The sequence below is a fragment of the Piliocolobus tephrosceles genome, chromosome 10 (assembly GCF_002776525.5).
Source record: "Piliocolobus tephrosceles isolate RC106 chromosome 10, ASM277652v3, whole genome shotgun sequence".
NCBI classification, from domain to species: Eukaryota; Metazoa; Chordata; class Mammalia; order Primates; family Cercopithecidae; genus Piliocolobus; species Piliocolobus tephrosceles.
Window position 1 is genome coordinate 101,242,332 of NC_045443.1, and position 19,530 is coordinate 101,261,861.

The window sequence follows — 19,530 nt, forward strand, 5'->3', positions numbered from 1 at the left end:
GTTGTATTTTCATTGGTAGAAGTTCAATTTGGTTTTGTTTATATCTTCTTTAACTTGCTTATTTCTCTACAGTTATAGAATATATAACTGTAGAATACAGTTATAGTAACTATTTATAGAATACAGTTATAGTAACTATTTCTGAATTTTTGTCTACCAATAATATCATATAGCGATCTCTGGGTTGGTTTCAATTAACTGGTTTTTTCCCTCATTATTTATGCCTAGTAAATTTTTATTGAAATCAGACATTGCAAATATTACTTTGTTGGGTGCTTCTTATTCTTGTACTTTAAACAATTCTTGAACTTTGTTCTGCGTCCACTTTGAGGAGTACCCTGTGTTAGAACTTTGTTGCCATTGACAGACAGCCTGAAGGCATAGAGTGGAGCTCTTTGAGAATTTTAAGAAGAAATAATATGAATTTTAGTGCCTGGTAGATAAGAAGTTTACAGAATTTTCTTTCATTGCAACATACTTGATGGTACAATTTAGGAGCTAAGTTTCCTGTTGACCTGTAACCACTGGAGGCTACACCTTTTTACCAAAATAACCTAACTGCTGATTAGTCAAAGTGGCTTTAAGTTAGTGTACAAAATCTCCCTATGAATAGCACTGGCTTTCCACCAGCTGCCCAGTGCTACAGGCTTTTCTGAAGCAAGTCATGTTCCAGTTAAGTGTTCAGAAACTTTCTTCTTACTAAGTTCATCCACATCAGAACCTTTCTGAAGCACCAGAAACATTGCCTAGTGTCCAGCTGATACATCACACAACCATGCCATGCAAAGGCACATCAACTCATAGGCATTGCTTCCCATCAGCCTGCTAGGCATAAAAATCTTCACTTCCTGTCTGTTTAGGACAATCTACATAAATTTGTCCAGCATACCCAGTGGTTCTCAAATATTAATGTGTAGTAGAATTACCTGCCATGCCTGTTAAAATGTACTTTCCTGAGTCTTACACCAGGGGATCTCTATTTGGTAGGTGTTAAGTGTCGGGTTTTGCCTAAAATTGTAACAGGTTCTTATTGCCCAAGGGGATGAAATTGGACTGAAATTCAGCCCATTTTCAGCTTGCCAAACCATACACTCTAGTGTGGGCCTGGTATACCAAGAGGAAGGGGCACCTTCAATTTATTTTAGTTTCATCTGCTTTCCAAGCCTAGTGTCTGTGGGGATATATCCACAAGAGCAGTGAGGGTAGGGAAGACTTTTTATAATGTGCACAAAGGCTCTCTATGCCCTGGCATATTAGTCCAGGGCTTCCAAAAGGGAGATGCCAGACAGGGCTAGAGATACAAGAGATTACTTAGAAGAAACATGTGTGATGAAAAAAAATGAGAAGAAAGCCAGGAGAAGCAGAGGGAGAAAGCAATGCAGGTCTGACCCTTGTGAACAAGAGAGAGAGTCAAGGAAGGTTAGTTGGAAAAGCTATAGACTATATGTAGGTCTAAGAAAATTTGGTAAAGCTGATGAGGAGTCCTCTAGCCAAAATCACCCAGCAGAGGAAGCCTGCATCTTAAAGGAGTGGGCCTGCCCTGGCATCTCTACCATGCTCAGTCATGGGCTGGAAGGAGTCATGAGAAGTGTAGTCTCATGAAAAAATAGTAGATTTCAAGGTAATTATGCTTCTGAAGTTGGAGATCTAAGAGGTGCTTGTTCATGGCTCACATACCGTATTAGTCCATTCCCACATTGCTGTGAAGAAATACCCAAGGCTGGGTAATCTATAAAGGAAAGAAGTTTAATTGGCTCACAGTTCTGCAATGCTGGGGAGGCCACAGGAAACTTACAATCATGGTGGAAGGCAAAGGAGAAGCAGGCACCTCTTCACAGGGTGGCAGGACAGAGTAAGAGCAAGCAAGGGAAATGCCAGACACTTATAAAGCCATCAGGTCTCGTGAGACTCACCCACTATCGTGAGAACAGCATGGGGAAACTGCCACATGATCCAATTACATCCACCTGGTCCAGCCCTTGACACATGAGGATTATAATTCAAGATGAGATTTTAGGTGGGGACACAGCCAAACTGTATCACATACCTAGTGAGGAAGGCCTTCGAAATCTGCCTTTGTAAAAGTTCTCCACTCCCAAGGGATTCCAAACACCTGATCCAGTGAATCACCCTTAGAGAAACACCTGCCTAAATTTTTTAAAAGGAAATTATATTAACTGTCCTTAAGGAAAAGAATGTCCAGACTTCCTAAACACAAGGTCACACTCTTGGGAACTGGAATTGGGGAAGCTCCCCAATTCCTCTCTGATCAGCGTAGTCTAGAGCATGGTTATATTCTCAAGAAATGACTCTGCCCCATGTTCTGCCACGTGTGTTGTAATAGGAATGAGCTGAGTGGAACAGGCACCCAGAGGATGGAAGTCAAATCTGCCTCAGAGGCAGGGTCAGGGAAAGGGTCTTTGAAGGTGGGAAAAGCACAGGTAAGGTATGGAGAGAAAAGCATGTCTGGAAGAGTGTGGAATAGTCTATTTGGCTACATGGAAAGAGTGCACGATGGGGAGATAAGTTGGTTCCATGCTTGGAGGAACAGATTCAGTGGAATGTGAGTTTGGGAGACTGGGATTTAGGCATCATTGCCTGAAAATGTAAAAATACCTGGGAGGACATTTCTGCAAGGTGGCACTGATTGATGAGTCTCAGGCTGCAGGAGGACCTGTGTTGTTCTGAGCAAGCCCAGAAAGAAAACTGGGTGTCACCCAGACAGCATCTTGTACACCCATTTCTGGGGAGAGGTACAGAGAACAAGAGAGGGAAATAGTTGGGAGCTATCACTACCTTCCTAGCTCTGCACAGGGCTGGCCCTGGCTCACAAAACACCATCTCAGCTCAAGAAGGGCCTCCTATAAAAAGCAAACAGGAGAAGAACTATTTGATGGTGAACGATTTATGAAGATGCTCTCTTAGCACCCTTTCCCCAACAATGTGAGTGAACTCAAATGGCTCAGTTGCTTTTCAGATTGGCTCCCAAGTGTTTACCTGGTCCCTGCTTGATTCAGCTCTCTCCCTTCCTCTATATCCTCACCTCCTGCTGCTCATCCTAAGACAAAGACCAAAACCTTTAACAGGGCCCTTTCTTAATGATCTAGCTTTTGCCATCTGTTGAGATCAGATCTAAACCAACTGGGCTGTTTAGAATTAAATTATTTTTGGTAACTATTGGTAAGTAAGATCACGTAGGTGAAGTGATGAGAGCTCTAGATCTCTTCCCCTGACAACCCTTAGCCCAGTCCATGAATCAGTATTACCTGAGTGTCTGTTTAATCCACAACTCTCTCCTCACTAGACTGGTAGGATCATGGAAATAGGAACCAAGTCTGTATGCTCACTTGTAAATATCCAAGATCTTAGATGGTCTGATTCAAACAAGTACCAGTAATTTATTTCCTGAGTGTTTTAACTGTTACAGTACCAGTCTGAAAAAACAAAAACTCAAGAAGATCCACTCTGAATAATAGCAACTATCATTCATTAAGCACCTAATATTTCCAGTCCCTACAACAACCTGCCTAGAAGACAGTATTGTCCCCACATACACCTGAACTGAATCTCAGAGCCAGGCATGGATTTTGCCAAAAGCAAAGGGTTGCAAGCAAAGAATTTAGCTGGGATTTGAACCCAGAACATTCTGACTGCAATGTCCCAGCTCCTCCCATGGCACCATTGCATTTCATGCCACTACTAGCCTAGTTGGTGAGAGCACCCCAAACCAATGTCTTGCTTTTTGAATACTTATGAATATTAGCTACCCATCAGTATGTCTTCCCCTTCCCTTGCCCCACAAACATGCCTGTTACCTGAGCTGTTGTCCTGGGGTACATACCTGCCTGTTAATGGTGGATGTTAATGATAAACGGTGCAGTAGAATGGAGCATCTTTCCAGGTTTTGAACCTGGCTCTGCCACTGCTGTGGAAATACCACAGATCAAAATGGGCAATTTAGACTGTGTAGTTTGCTAATATTCTGGATGCAGGAAGGAATCGGAAGGAGCCAGACAGAAAACCATCTACAGATGGATATGACTCCCACCTCTATAGTACCTGCACATCATGAATTTTCTTCTAAAGAACTAGCCTAGTAACTTAAGGGAGTCCCCAGGGTCTCTTTCAGAGAGCTGCCTCTCTTAGTGCTTAGAAGTCTCTTTCTTCAAGAACTGCTGCTATGGTCTGAATGTTTGTGTCTCCCCAAAATTCGTATGTTCACACCTAATCCCCAATGTGATTATATCAAAAGGTAAAGTCTTTGGGAGGTGATTAGGTCATAAGAACAGAGCCCTTATGGATGGGATTAGACCCCAGAGAGCTCCCTCACCCCTTCCGCCAAGTGAAGATACAGTGAGAATTCACCATCTATGAACCAGGAAACAGGCCCTCACCAGACACAGAATCTGCCAGCACCTTGATATTGGACTTCCCAGCCTCCAGGACTGTGAGAAATACACTTCTGTTGTTTATAAGCCACCCAGTCTAAGGCATTTTGTTATAGCAGCCTGAATCAACTAAGACAAATGCATTTTTATTTTCCATGGATGCTGATTTCACATGCCACAGGGAAGATGTGCGGCAGAATGAGCTGTGGCACAGGAAAGTTTATGGCAAAGGTCTTATGGGATGGGATGGGAGGGAAGGGACAGCAGGAAGGTGGTCACTTCAGTAGAGGAAGGGTAAGTGTGTCTATCATTACCCCTTGCCAACTGGGTGACTTTGGCCAAGTCACTTAACCACTCTGTGCCTGTTTCTTCACCTAGAAAGTATGGCTAAAAATAAGATTTAACTTCAGGGGATTGCTATGAGTTGTAAGCAAATGCATCCTTTATTATTATTGATATAGCTTGGCTCTGTGTCCCCACCCAATCTCACCTTGAATTGTAATAATTCTCACGTGTCATGGGAGGGACCCAGTGGGAGGTAATTGAATCATGGGGGCAGGCCTTTCCCATGCTGTTCTCACGATCATGAATAAGTCTCACGACATCTGATGGTATTATAAAGAGGAGTTCCCCTGCAGATGCCCTCTTGCCTGCTGCCACGTAAGACGTCACTTTGCTCTTTCTTTGTCTTCTGCCATAATTGTGAGGCCTCCCCAGTCATGTGGAACAGTGAGTCCATTAAATCTCTTTCCTTTATAAATTATCCGGTCTCAGGCATATCTTTACTAGCAGCATGAGAATGGACTAATACAATTATCTAGAACTTCCTGTCTTGTTGGAAGGCACTTACCTTGCTAACTTAAATGTGAGATAACATTTCATCTTGCCTCATTCACACAGACACATTTCATGGTCATTGCATGGTTTCTGCTTGGTGCTTGCAGGTCCAGATTTCTTATTTAAACAGTCAGAGCTCATCCAAATTGGCAATAAATCCATGTCAACTCAGCACTCAAAGTGTAGAACAACAGCAAGTATAAAAAGAAATATAATTTATTTTCATCTTCATCACAACAGTACCTTAAACTTCGGTCACTTACCATAATTTTTAATTCTCTATTTGACTCTGGGCATTGTAATATGTGGCTTTCTAGCTAAATGTCCCCCTGCCCCAACATGGAATATAATGCTTGGCACATATTAGGGTATTCCCTGAATGTTTAGTGAATGTCCTCTAATAAATAGCCATAAAAGCTCCAATTGAGATCTAGAATATCACAGAAGTAATTATGCACGTCAGGAATCAGCTTCTGAGTAAAATATAAATTCCTTTGCTTACCATACTAGGCACTTCATTCATTGACCCCAACTGTCCTATTTTACCTCATCAGCCCCCTACAACTCTCACACCCAGCTCCCAAGTCCTAGCCCTACCAAACTCTATCATTCCCAGAACAGGTCATGCCCTTTTACAATTCCAAGACCTTGTACTTGCTGTTGCCTCTTCCTGAAACATCCTTTCCTTTTAAGCATAGCCAACTCCTACTGCACCTTCAAAAGCGCCATTTAAATAACTCCTCTTCGGGGATGTCTCTCGGACTCCCTAAGGCAACATCAATACCTCCCTTCTCTGGACTCTCTCAATACCCTTTCTAGCATACCTATGAAGAGGCCTGGCCGTAGTCATGCTAAGGTCTGAGCTTAAAGTCCCAGCTTTGCAACTTATAAACTGTGAGACCTTGGGTGAGTATATGCAACCTCTCTGAAATTGTCTTTTCATCTGCTAACCAGCACCAATAGCAACCACCCCTGAAGGTTGCAATAGGAATGATCTAATTAGATCATTGTGAAGTGTATAGCAAACGCTCAAGAAATGGTAGACAGTGGATACTTTCTAATGCAGCTCATGACCACATTGCAGTTCACCTGTGTATACTCCTGCCTCTTCTGTAAAACCCTAGATGGCACCAACAGGTTCTGCAAGTATTTCTTATCCCTGGCAACTAGCACACTTAGTAGGTGCTTAAGCGCATCCTTGCAGAATGCTTGTGTGCAGTCACGAATGAATACATCTGAGTTGTTTGATTCCCTAGAGTGCCCAGGCGGAGCGGGGTCACCCTGCAATGGCAGGGGCAGTTGTGCTGAAGGCATGGAAGGAAACGGAACCTGCTCCTGCCAAGTAAGTTCGAAAATGTGTTCTTCCTTTCCTGGATTCTGCTCCCCATCTTCTTACCTGTTGATCCTCCTTAAATACACACACACACACACACACACACACACATACACACACACACACGTGCACACACACATATACAGCGAAGTTCCTAAGAGGTAGAAGTATTAATTTTTTTAAAGTGTGCCATTTGCAACAAAATGACCATTTAGAGCCTGGGGGCCTTTAGGAGAGTCAATTACTGCTCAGTCTTAAGCATATCCACTTGCATAAATGGGTTTCAGGCCGGGCGTGGTGGCTCATGCCTGGAATCCCAGCACTTTAGGAGGCCAAGGGGGGTGGATCACGAGGTCAGGAGATGGAGACCATCCTGGCCAGCATGGTGGAACTTCATCTCTACTTAAAACACAAAAATTAGCTGGGCATGATGGCCAGTGCCTGTAATCCCAGCTACTTGGGAGGCTGAGACAGGAGGATCAGTTGAACCCGGGAGGCGGAGGTTGCAGTGAGCTGAGATTGTGCCATTGCACTCCAGTCTGGGTAACAAGAGCAAGACTCTGCCCCCCTCCAAAAAAAAAAGTTTGAAACAATATCATTGTAATAACATTTGAACATCTGTTGAAAAACTAAAATGAGGCCATATATGTGAAAATACTTTATGACACTATACAGGACTACAGAAATTGCTGTCATTGTTAATATTAATAATCACTATTAGCAGACAACCCTTATGGTGCTATCCTCTGCATCCTTTGTGAACCGTTAGGTTTACCAGTTCAAGATTTTCTTTTACCAGTTTAAGACTTTCTTCGTTATCTCATGAAAGTGACTTTTTGCAAGTTTCAAGCCCTAGGGGATTTAAATACAAGGAAATCCTTCTGAAAAGGATTGAGCTCAACTGTCTTCAGAAATGCAAAACTGAGGTCCGGCAGGTGGCTTACGCCTATAATCCCAGTACTTTGGGAGGCTGATGTGGGTGGATCACTTGAGGCTAGGAGTTCGACACCAGCCTAGCCAACATGGTGAAACCTGTCTCTACTAAAAATACAAAAATTATCCAGGTGTGGTGGTGTGCACCTGTAATCCCAGCTACTCAGGAGGCTGAAGCAGGAGAACCTGGGAGGCGGAGGTTGCAGTGAACCGAGATCGTGCCACTGTACTTCAGCCTGGGTGACAGAGCAAGACTCAGTCTCAAAAAAAAAAGCAAAACTGAAAGCATTTTCCTTTCACCCTTGGGCGAAGTCGGGATATGGCTGCTAGCACTTGCTATCTATTTATATCTTTGGACTGGCAAAGCAGCTTTCTCCTGCAGAGCTTCAGACCCTTAGTACAAAATTACACAGGGATTAATGTATGCAATGATAACACAAATAAGCAGAAAGAAGAAGCTCCGGGAAGGGCACAGAGGGAAAATATATTTGAGAAACAAATGCTGAGTTGGAAATCCAAGGCCTTCCTGGTACCATGGGTCCCCTTGAGTCTAATGTCAACCACCTGGGGTGTTTTGCAGGAAGGGTTTGGTGGAACAGCCTGTGAAACCTGTGCTGATGACAACTTATTTGGACCCAGCTGTTCAGCAGGTATGTCTGATTTTTGTGTAATCACCACATTTGTAAGGGTTGACAGTTCACAGGAAAGATTACTCCTTGAGGAGAAAACACTGAATAGTTATGTGTGATAAAAAAGAAACTTCAGCAGAATTAAATTTAAAGGAGCTTAATTGGGCAATGAACAATTTGTGAATCGGGCAGTCCCCAGAATCACAGCAGATTCACAGAGACTCAGTGAAGCCATGTGATGGAAGATTTATAGACAAAAAACGGGAAATGACGTGCAGAAATCGGAAGTGAGGTACAGAACTGCTGGATTGGTTACAGCTCGGCATTTGCCTTATTTGAACATAGTTTCAACACTCAGCAGTATATGAATGATCAAAGTACAGCCACCGGGATTGGTCAAGACTCAGCTATTGTCACAGGTGCATACTCCTAAGTTAGGTTTTCAGTCTTGTCTACCTATTAAGCTAGGTTGCAGTTCGTCCACAAGGACTCAAATATAGAAGTATAGAGTCCTTATCAATCCATGATTAGTTCACTTTAACATGTGTAACCAAGTCTACATAGGGAAAACAAAAAGTTGACAACAAAACTGTTAAATGCAGTCGTTGAAAACAGAGACAGTGTTTCCTGAGGTTCTCAGCCCTGGCATGTGCAGTCAGCTACTCCCCAGAAATGCTTCCAGCCATCTTTATGACTCCCTCTCCCCAGGCTCTAGGATTCCACCGCTAACTGTTCCTTGACTGCCCAACTTTTCTCTGGGCTCTTTCTGGATCCTGGTCTCAGCATAGATCCATAGGCTTCCAATTATACCGTGGGCCCCACCTTATTCTAATGGTTCTCTTCCTTTTGGGAGTTCACAAATAATTCCCTAAGGTGGTCAGACATTGTTGCTCCAAATTAAAGAAACAAACTTGAGACTGGCTTGTTCACTCTCTTATTTTTGGCTGCGTACAGAAGTAGACTTGAGATAGAGATTCGAGTAACAAGTAGTCAGTTTATTTGAATGGTGATCCCAGGAAACATGAGGATGTGAGGAAATAATGTGGGGAAAATAAACAGGATGTTATTAAGCCAAGTGCCACTGTGGACCACTGGAGCCTGATGCCCCGGGGAGCTCTGGGGGTCAGTGCAGAACACACAGCTCAGTCATCTCACCCAAGGGGAGAGGGAGCCACAGTGCAGTGGGCAGAATAATGGCTCCCTGAAATGTCCACATCCAAATCCCTAGCACTTGGGAATATGGTAGCTTACATGGCAAACATAACTTAAGGTAGCAAATAGAATTAAGGTTGCTAGTCAGCTGACCTTAAGATAAGAGATTATCCTGGGTTATCTGGGAAGGCCCAGTGTTAATCACAAGGGTCCTTAAGGATGGAGAAGGGAGACAGAAGAGGAGTGTCAGAGTTACGAGATGTGAGAAAGACTTGATCCGCCAATTTCTGGCTTTGAAGAAGGAAAAGCCATGAGCCAAGGAATGTGGGTGGCCTCTTGAGGCTGAAAAAGGAAAGGAAACATGTTCTCCCCAGAGTCTCCAAAAAGGAGCACAACACTGCCAACACCTTGATTTTAGCATGGTGATTTTGGATTTCTTATCTTCAGAAATGTAAGACAATAACTTTGTATTGTTTTAAGACACTAAGTGTGTGGCAATGTGTTACAGCAGCGACAGGGAATTAATACACATAGTCGATTGGGGAGAGTTTTTCACTCCCTGCCACTTAGAGTGTCTAGGGAGCACCCAGGCAGAGTGCCCATCCTCAGGTTCACACAAAATCCTCAGGCTAAGAGCTGTGGATCCTGCAAGCTAGCTGGAAGGCTCACAATCGCAGTCATTAAGGTCTAAAGAATGTGAGTATAGTAGAAACAGTGTCTGCTAGATCCACATCTCCCAAAAAGATGTGGGTAGCTTTTTGCCAACACCACTTGGGCTCTGACTTTCATAGAAAAATTAAACTCAGTAGACATTGCTTCGATTCAAATATTTTTGGCAAGGAAACCTATGCACACACAACACATCCCACCCCCATAAGTTTGCAAACTCTGTAATAAATTTTATCCGCAATTGCAGAGGCATTGCCTTATTCTAATCCATAAGGTCCTCTTAGGCAGGTGCTGTGGTATCTTTATTTCCAGTACCTTCTACCTGCTCCCTGCCTGGTAGACATTCACTACACTGTTGTTGGATGAATAAATGAGTGACTGAGTATATGACTAGATGAATCAATGAATGAATTATCTAGTTTGCTCCAGTGATGTTCTCCTGACCCAGAAGCATGGTTCTAGAACCCAGGCTTTAGACTCAGACAAGGTTTCAGCTCTAGGACTGCTAATCATGGAGACTTTATGAAGCATGCTATCTAATATTGCCTCTTTTAGAGAGAATTTAATGGGCTAATAAGTGCATAATAAATGTTATGATTATTATTCCCTAGCATCCCTTAATCACAGGTGTTTCTTCACCCACCATTCTATAGAGATTATTTCACAAGGCTGTTAGCAAAAGCAAATTTAAAACAGATATTGGGGCTGGGCTCAGTGGCTCACGCCTGTAATCCCAGCACTTTGGGAGGCTAAGTGTGGATCCGTTGAGGTCAGGAGTTTGAGACCAGCCTGGCCAACACAGTGAAACCCCATCTCTACTAAAAATACAAAAATTAGCTATGTGTGGTGGCGCAGGCCTGTAGTCCCAACTACTTGCAAGGCTGAGGCAAGAGAATCACTTGAACCTGGGAGTTGGAAGTTGCAGTGAGCTGAGATCGCACCACTGCACTCCAGCCTGGGTGACAGAGCAAGACTCCATCTCAAATAAATAAATAAATAAACCCAAAAAACAATGGATATTGGTATCCCATGTGTTTTTAAAGTTAAACATTACATTAAAGGACAGCGACTAAAATGTAATCAGTCAACTGTATAGAAATAGCCTGTCTGCTCCCAAATTTACCCTTCCCTGCCATTTAAGAATTTAAATCACATATGCTAAATATATATTGAAATGGGAAGGAGTAAAGAAAGCATCCAGTGTTGCTTAGATCCCAAGAAAGCCTAGTAAATTGTCTGGAGATGACAAATGAGGAAGAAGACCCATGTTATCTCCAAGACACTGGCGCTGGTTACCGTTCAGCAGAGATGCACAGGGAAATTCCCAACATTTCCAAATAAAGGAAGGATCCTCCCTTCACACTTGGTGTCATGGAGAAAGGGCAAGTGAAAGGGAGAAAGATGGTTTCAACACCTAAATTTTTAGATAAGAAAACTGGAAACTTAAACTGAGACCCAAGAGAAAAACTTCCAAGCTGTGGATTCCAATGGAACTTTCTGTGATGATAGAAATATTGTCTGTTTGCACTGTCCCGTACAGTAGCCACTAGCCACATGTGACCATTGAGCACCTGAAATGGGGCTAGTGCAACTAAGGAGTTAAAATTCAAATTGCACTAAATATCACTTAATTCAAATTTAAATAGGCACATGTGGCTTGTGGCTACCAAATTAAATACCATAGCCCTAGGATGTAACAATTAAGAGAACAGGCTTTAAACTCAGTCTGACCGTAGTTTGAAACAGACCCTACTTGGTGTGTGACCAAGGGCAAGCTATTTAAATCCCCTAAGCCTTTCTCATCTATAAAATAGGAATAATAACATCAATTTCATGAGATTGACAACATAGTAAAGCTCCTAGTATTATGTCACAAGCACTCAATCAATGGAAGTAAGTATTAAGTGAAGACAAAAATAATCCAACAGCAAGCAAGTCACCGATGAATGAATGGATGGATGAATGACTCAGCAATGGCTGGTCGTTTCCCACTGACAAGGACTATGGAGACTGCAAACCTTTTCATCCAGGCATCCACTGGGTGCCAGTGTTGTATCATCCAATGAGACGTTGGTCCGGGGAGGTGGCCATTCTGCTTGGAAGTAGGACAGCTCTATTAGGTGCAGTTTATTTTTAACACTGTCTGTAATCTTCTGTGGGAGCACTCTCCTCCTAGACTGCTCGTTGGTTTAGAGATGATTTCGAGCTGCAGCAGCAAAAGGTTTTCATCTCTGCTGCCAGTACCCCAGCCTGCTCAGCGCCTCCTTTCCAGCTAGCCAGACTGCAAAGCCCGTTTTCTCTAACATGATCCCCAAATCAATCCCACAACCATGTACTGTTAAGAAGAGTCACTTGTATTTGCTAAGCACTTCCTGTGTGTCAGACCATGTGCAGAGGGGTTTCTTTGGATCCTCACTATAACTCTCCAAAGGAGGTGGGGGTTCTCCTTTTACGTATGAAGAAGCAGAGAGGGTTGCTCAAGGCCATGCAGCTATTATGGGGGCAGAAGCAGGATTTGACCCCATGTGTGTGACTCCAGAGCCTGGGCCCCCAAGCGCTGCCCCAGTCTGCCTCTGGTGAGTGTCCATCATACATTACACACCAGACAGGTGATGTAGATCCTAAGAGTGATGAGATTAGGTGCCCAGTCCCAAGGAGCTGAAAATGTGGGTGACGACTGTGATGATGCAGTGTGCACAGCCCAGACAAGATCCTTTGGGAGCACAGGAGAGGGAGCAGCTTACTCTGCTATGGGGCACGTCACAGGAGGCTGTGCATACTATCCCTGACCAGCATGGCCATGGGTTTCACCACTTTAAAGTTATATCACCCAAGTTTTATGTGTCTCTAGAGATTTACTGAGACTGGTTAACAAGTACCAAGCGCTCTTTCAATGATCACCTGGGAAACCCTCTGCCACTCACATCTCCTTCCCAAGGACATGTTCCTGGCAGCCTGCAATGCAGCGTCAGAGGCTTCCAAAAGCTGCCAGTGCCTGGCAGTTAATCCAGTATAGAGGCTGCAGTGGAAGATGGCATGAAGGGAGAGGCTCATGCCAGGGCCTTGGACCAAGACCACACAGCCAGGAGGGCAATCTTAATGACAAGGACAACACTCACAATTTGCATCTGAGTTGGGAGCAGGAACCCTCTGTGCCCCTCACCTTCCTCCAGTGGCTGCATGACAGTACTTAGGACAGGAATTGTCACTGTATCTCCTAGAGCCTGGCTTCCCACTGCACTGTGAGCTCCTGGACTTTAGATATTATCAATTACTCACATGTTGTATACCTAGTGCCTAATAAAGCTGGCTAAATATTTTTGAATTGAATTGAATCTTCTCCACTGAGCCCATAGTACGCTCCCTCCTCACCCCACTATCTCCATAACCAACTTTACTGCTCTCCAGAACTTGTTTATTCCAAAAATCCACAGCCATAGGTAGATATCAAAGTGCTTGACTAAAATAGAAACAATGTCAATTGAGTTTTGAAGGGAGGATGACACTGCAAATCCCATTTAATTCTTCAGTTATTTGAGGGACTACTTGAGCTAGCTATCTCCCTTTTTTTCATGTGTGATACACAGGTAGTAATGATACCTACCTCAAAGGATGTGGTAAACATGAGATGACGCATGCAACGCACTTGGCAAAATGCCTGATAGATAGTAAGCACTCAGTAAAGAGAAGTGTGGGGCCTCGGGTGAAAAATTTAAGGAGGCATCAAAACAACTCAAAAATCAAGATCAATAACTGCAATTGATTTCCTAGGGCAGCTGCAACAAAGTACTACACACTGGGTGGCTTAAAACAACAGCAACTTATTGTTCCAGTTCTGGAAACTAGAAGTCAAATATCAAGGTGTTGGCAGGGCCATGCTCCCTTTGAAGCTTCTAGAAGAAGGTCCTTCCTTGCTTCTTTCAGCCTCTGGTAGCCCCAGTGTTTTTGGTTGTAACAGTATCACTCCGATCTCGGCCTCCCTCTTCACATGCCTCTTCCCATCGTGTCTGTGGTGTCTCCCCTTCTCATAAGGACACCAGTCATATTGGATTATGGGCTCACCTTACTCCAGTACGACCTGATCTTAACTCATTGCATCTGCAATGATCCTACTTCCAAACAGGAGCATTCTGAAGTACTGGGGATGAGGACTCCACCATATTATTTTGGGAGACAAAACTCAACCCATGACAATAATACTTTTAAAATTATTGAATGAAACATCAAAATGCTAAATAACAGCAGGATGCAGCTCTGCACTTGCATGACGCTGTTTCACTTTCTTCACCCTAATCCTGGCCCTGCTGGGCAATGTCATTATCTAAAATTTAGTTGCGTAGTTGTTGGTATTGTTACAGGGCACTGTAAAACATATGGGGAAATACAGAGGTGGGGAGGTCATTCCAAGCAGTCCCAATCTAATAGGGGAGGAAAAAATATACAGATTGAGAAATAAAACAGCAGCCCTGACAGCTGTCTCCTGGCTACTGGCCTAGTTGCTACCAGAGAGGCTGTGGTGGTCCACTGCTAAGCATAAAGAATTTTGCAGAATATCACCATCAGACAAAAGACTCACTATATCCATGGAGGAAAAGACAAAAATTAGTCCAGGGAATAATCATGTCTGAACAGAGACTCAACAACAATGGATGACCATGAGAACTATCCAGTCTCTTCTGCCTGACATAAGAGCCTACTGCGACTCCTCCCAGAATGGCTCACCCTTGCTGCTGACTTGATTTGACCATTGGTGTGCTCCTGGTGGTCTTCAGCTGACAGGCATTAACAAACTTGTAGTTGTCGTAGGATGCAATAGTGGACATGGCACAAAGAAAGTGCTGCTGGAGCCAGAAGAGCACAGATTGTTTGGAGACCACTGAGATGGCAACACAGAAGTAGGGGCTTTGGCCGGCCTTGAAGGATGACAAGGATTCCAGTTAGCACATGAAAGGGAGCGCAGAAGAGGAAAAGCCTGGAAGTGTGAACATGCAAGATGCATTTCCTGCTGCTCCTACCTGGCATTCTTCCCTGGGACAACCCCACTTTCTCTTTTCCTGGCCAGCTCCCATTGGTTGGTCATTTCATAGCATTTATCCCAGTGCATTGGGATTGGCTGTTTTCTTCTGCCATTAGATTGTGATCTCTTTGATGGCAGAGACTTTGTCCTGTTTATTTTTGGGCATTAACCTCTAGCGTGGTACTCTGAACATAATATATATTCCATAAGTGTTTTGAAGGAAGGATGATGAATAGTGAATGAATCATCCCACATGCTAAGAATTGAAGATGTATAAAATAAAGTGGTGAAAGATGAAAATGAAAACTTACCAAGGTTAGAGTCAGGTTGGAACAGCCATTGTTTACCAAACTGAGAAATCTAACTTTTATTTGGTTGGTAATTGAGAGTCATTGAGATATTTTTGGGAAGGTCACCCTGATGCCATTGCTAATCAAATGAAAAGAATGAAATGGAGAGGCAAGAAACTAGAAATAGTGAGACCAGGTATCATGCTACTGCAATAGTCCAGGCAAAACATGATAAAGGCCTGAACAAAAATGGCACCAGTGGAGATGAAGAGCAGAAGATCAAGGTGGGAGATAGAGACAGAGAAAACAAAGGACTTGATGACTTACTAGATGTTTGGAATACTTTAAACTTCATTGATCCTTGCTTTGCTAGTATTTCTGGTTAAGTTTTTAAGCAGGTTTAACTTATGTTTCATTTAAGCTAATATTAAGTTGGCTTACATGCACTGAAGACACGTGTAGTAGGCAGAAAAATGAGCCCCCAAAATGTCCTAATCCCTGGAACCTATGAATATGTTAGGTTATATGGCAAAGGAGAATTAAGGTTGCAGGTGGAATTAAGGTTGCTAATTGGCTGATTTAAGATAGGGAGCGTAGCCTGGATTATCCAGGTGAGTCCAATGTAATCACAAGGGTTGTTACAAGTGGATGAGAAAGACAGAAGAGAGAACCATAGAAATGGTAGCATGAGAAGTATTTGACCTGCCATTGTTAGCTCTGAAGATGGAGAAAGGGTTTCCTGAGCCCAGGAATAAAGATGTGCTCTAGAAGCTAGAAAAGACAAAAGATTCTCCACTAAAGTCTCCAGAGCAATAGCAGCCCAACTGAAACATTGATTTTAGCTCAATGAGTACATTTTGGACTTCTGACCTCCAGAATTATAAGATAAATTTGTGTTGTTTTAAGTCACTAAGTTTGTGGAACTTGTTATGCAGCAAGAGAAAACTAATACAGCATGCTCCAGAGAGGGCTAGCCATAGGATGCTGATGGCCTAGCCTGATAGTAAATCTTGCTACAAACCAACTGCAAACTAAAGAGTTGACCATTCACATCCATTTCAAATGCCCTTCATTTATCATCCCTGAAATGATCTGTCACTGGGGTGAAACATCAAGCTAGAAAATGTGGCATGGTTATTCTAGACCCTTTTGAGTATTTTCCTTTTTTTATCCTTGCATTGCCCCATCAATAGGTAGGACTTATTTGTATAGATATCTGCTACCAACAGTGATTGAGTTAGTAGTAGCTTTTCTCTTTTAAACATAACAGGTGTATATAAGACTAGATTAATTCTCTTGTTGAGATATCCAAAGATGAAGTAAATAGTTTGAGAGTAGGGGAAAGAACTCCAGTGCACATGATATGCCCCATGCTTTATATACATTATGTTACTTGACTCTATAGAAATCCCAGGAAGTAGGCATTATTATCCATATGTTAAACTTAAAAACAAATCCTGGTGCTGATAAAAGGGAGAGGAACCAAAGTTCAAACAAGGGTCTCTAGGACTTCAAATCCATAATCTTCTTCACCTTACTATGCAGAGTCTCAGCAAAGATGATCTGAAAATACTAGCCTTCCAGAATGTTTAGCAACAGTCTATGTCAGGTGATAAAAATCCCCCACTTTCTGTCTCCAGTGTGCAACTGTGTGCATGGGGTGTGCAACAGTGGACTAGACGGCGATGGAACCTGTGAGTGCTACTCTGCGTACACTGGTCCCAAGTGTGACAAGCGTAAGTACTGCTAGTTTCCTTAATGCCACACCAGATCAAATAGGCACAAATGTATGCATTTCAATTTTGTATCTGTTACTGGTTCTCTGCAGGGGCAAGGTACCACCAAAAGTTTTCTGGAAAGAAACCAGAAATTAAAAAGAGAATGTAAAAGAGAAAAGAAAAGAAGAGGAAGGAAAGAGAGGAGGAGGAAGAGAGAGAACAGAAGCACTGTGGTGTCAAGGCTATAGCTGTGTTTTAGGAAGGTTAAACTGGAGGCCACGTGAAGGGTAGAATGGAAGGAGGGACCCTGGGGCTGGGAAGCCAACACAAGCCATTGCAACAAGTTAGTCACCTAGTAAAGGAGACACAGCATCTTCTCGATTATGAGCCTCAAAGGTGGAACACATTAACAGCCCTAAGGAGAGGAAAGGGTGCTTAACCAAGGCTAAGTGATTCACCAAAGGCCACACAACTAGTAAATAGGAGAGCTAGGACTCAAGTTATTTGAATCCATGGGAAATTCTGAAAGCAATCTATTATACTGGGTCCAATCAAGAGCTAGAAACCGAGGGGTGATTTAAACAAGGGAAGTTTAATAGGGATAATTAGTAAGCTGTGATAGGAGAGCAGCTGTAAAAAATGCAAACAGAATTCTAGAGAGGATGGAGCATAACAAAGGAGGGACAAATTTGGAAGAGGGTGGCTGTCCCCAAGGCTGGATTTAAACCTTGTTGGAGAGGATGTGGTGGGTTGGCGAGAAGTTTGCTGTTTTATCCAGGCCAGCACTGGACCACAGTCACCTAGCAGGCATGGGGCAACCCTCCATGGCCTTGGGGAGCTGAGGCTGGTGGGTGAGGCACAAGAAATCGGGGACCTCTCAGGCAAAAAACCTGGAATACATAATGTCTATGTCAAGAGGACTGTGGGAAGGTTGGTCGCTAGGTCCAGGCCAAGGAAGCAAGGTCAGTCACCGAGGAACTCTGGGTGCACCGCTGGGGCAGATCATTCCTGAGCAGACCCCGCAGCAGCAAAGGAACAGGCAGCAGCAGCACCACATGGCTCCCTGGAGGCAGAAAGAGGAGCCCCCGCCTCCCGCAAGCGCCCTCTACTGGCAAAGCTTAACATCGCTCTGTGAAGGAGAAACTCACATGATGGCAGAGCCGGCTCTGAAGGGTGAATTGGGAGCTGAGATGTTAAGAAATCGGCCCATTCTGCCTGTGCCACTAGCCTCGTTTAACTTATCCTCGGGACTTTAGTCTCCTGTAAAATGAAAGGGTTGGGTGAGATTGAAAGTCAGCAAATGCAAACTCATTTTATTGGAAGCAGTTGAAATGCCGTGAGCGGTGGTAGTAACAGGAGGAATAAACTCAGCTTCTGCCTTCTTCCTGTAGCTGGGACAGCCATGCAAGCTTCCAGTCCAAATGCAAAGGCAAATGGGTGGGACGGGCCTTCTGTGATCCTCAGTCAGCCCCCTTCCTTGGTCACTCCTGCCATTGTCCAATGGACTCCTGGGCACAGGCCTCCTCAGTAAGGCAGGAGACCCAGTCCAGAAGCGGCCTAATGGAAAACCCTAATAGATATGCTTCCAAGAAAAAAATAATAATAATAATTCTGTCAAGCCAAATGACAAGAGACTAGGACAAAAATATTTAAAAATCCACGTGGCAGATACATTTTTATAATAAAAAATTGGATTCATGTAAAGTCTAAAGTCTAAATTTCAGACTAAGAAATGAAAACAGGCTGGGCGTGATGGCTCATGCCTGTAATCCCAGCACTTTGGGAGGCCGAGGCAGGTGGATCATCTGAGGTCAGGAGTTCAAGACCAGCCTGGCCAACATGGAGAAACCCTGTCTCTACAAAAATACAAAAATCATCCAGGCATGATGGCGGGTGCCTGTCATCCCAGCTACTCAGGAGGCTGACCCAGGAAAGTCACTTGAACCTGGGAGGTGGAGGTTGCAGTGAGCCAAGATCACGCCATTGCACTCCAGCCTGGGTGACAGACCGAGACTCTGTCTCAAAAAGAAATGAAAACCAGCAATAAACATAAAAAAGGTGCTAAGTCCACTAATCGTCACACCCATACATATTCAAATGCAGTCATATTTGGAGTCCTGGGGGTTTATTTTCATTTTGTTTTGTTTTTTTATTTTTGCCTACTATGTTACAAAGATTGAAAAGACAGATAATATCCATCTGTGGGTATGAAAAAAATGACAGCGAATTCCTACAACCTATGGGGGAAATTTACTTACTAAATTTGAAGACATGCTTATAGTATGCTTCTATGGCCCCAGTTCTAAGAATTTACCCCGGGAGAGGAGAGGAATTAGGCAAAGGTAAGCATATATGATCAAAGAAATTTACGGAAATGCTATTTGTAGGAAGATAACAAGCTGAAAACAACTTGAATTCCCACCAGTAGGAAATTGGTTGAATAAGTTGTGGTACATCCTATACTTGTTAGGATAATGCTAGTTGCTATAAAAAATAAACACAAAACTTCAATGGCTTAACACTATGGTTTTAAAATTGTGCGCCAGGGTGTCCCAAGGTACTAC

The 19,530-nt window shown here is 43.4% G+C and overlaps 1 protein-coding gene across 1 annotated transcript in view; it reads left to right on the forward strand.

Annotated features, from left to right (window-relative positions):
• The window catches only part of STAB2 (stabilin 2), a 170,094-nt gene that overhangs the window by 19,385 nt on the left and 131,179 nt on the right, over nucleotides 1-19,530 (forward strand). The window contains exons 4-6 of the mRNA XM_023208579.2: nucleotides 6,482-6,567; nucleotides 8,072-8,141; nucleotides 16,889-16,984. Coding sequence (XP_023064347.2) covers nucleotides 6,482-6,567; nucleotides 8,072-8,141; nucleotides 16,889-16,984 — 252 coding nt within the window. The remainder of the gene's footprint in view (nucleotides 1-6,481; nucleotides 6,568-8,071; nucleotides 8,142-16,888; nucleotides 16,985-19,530) is intronic.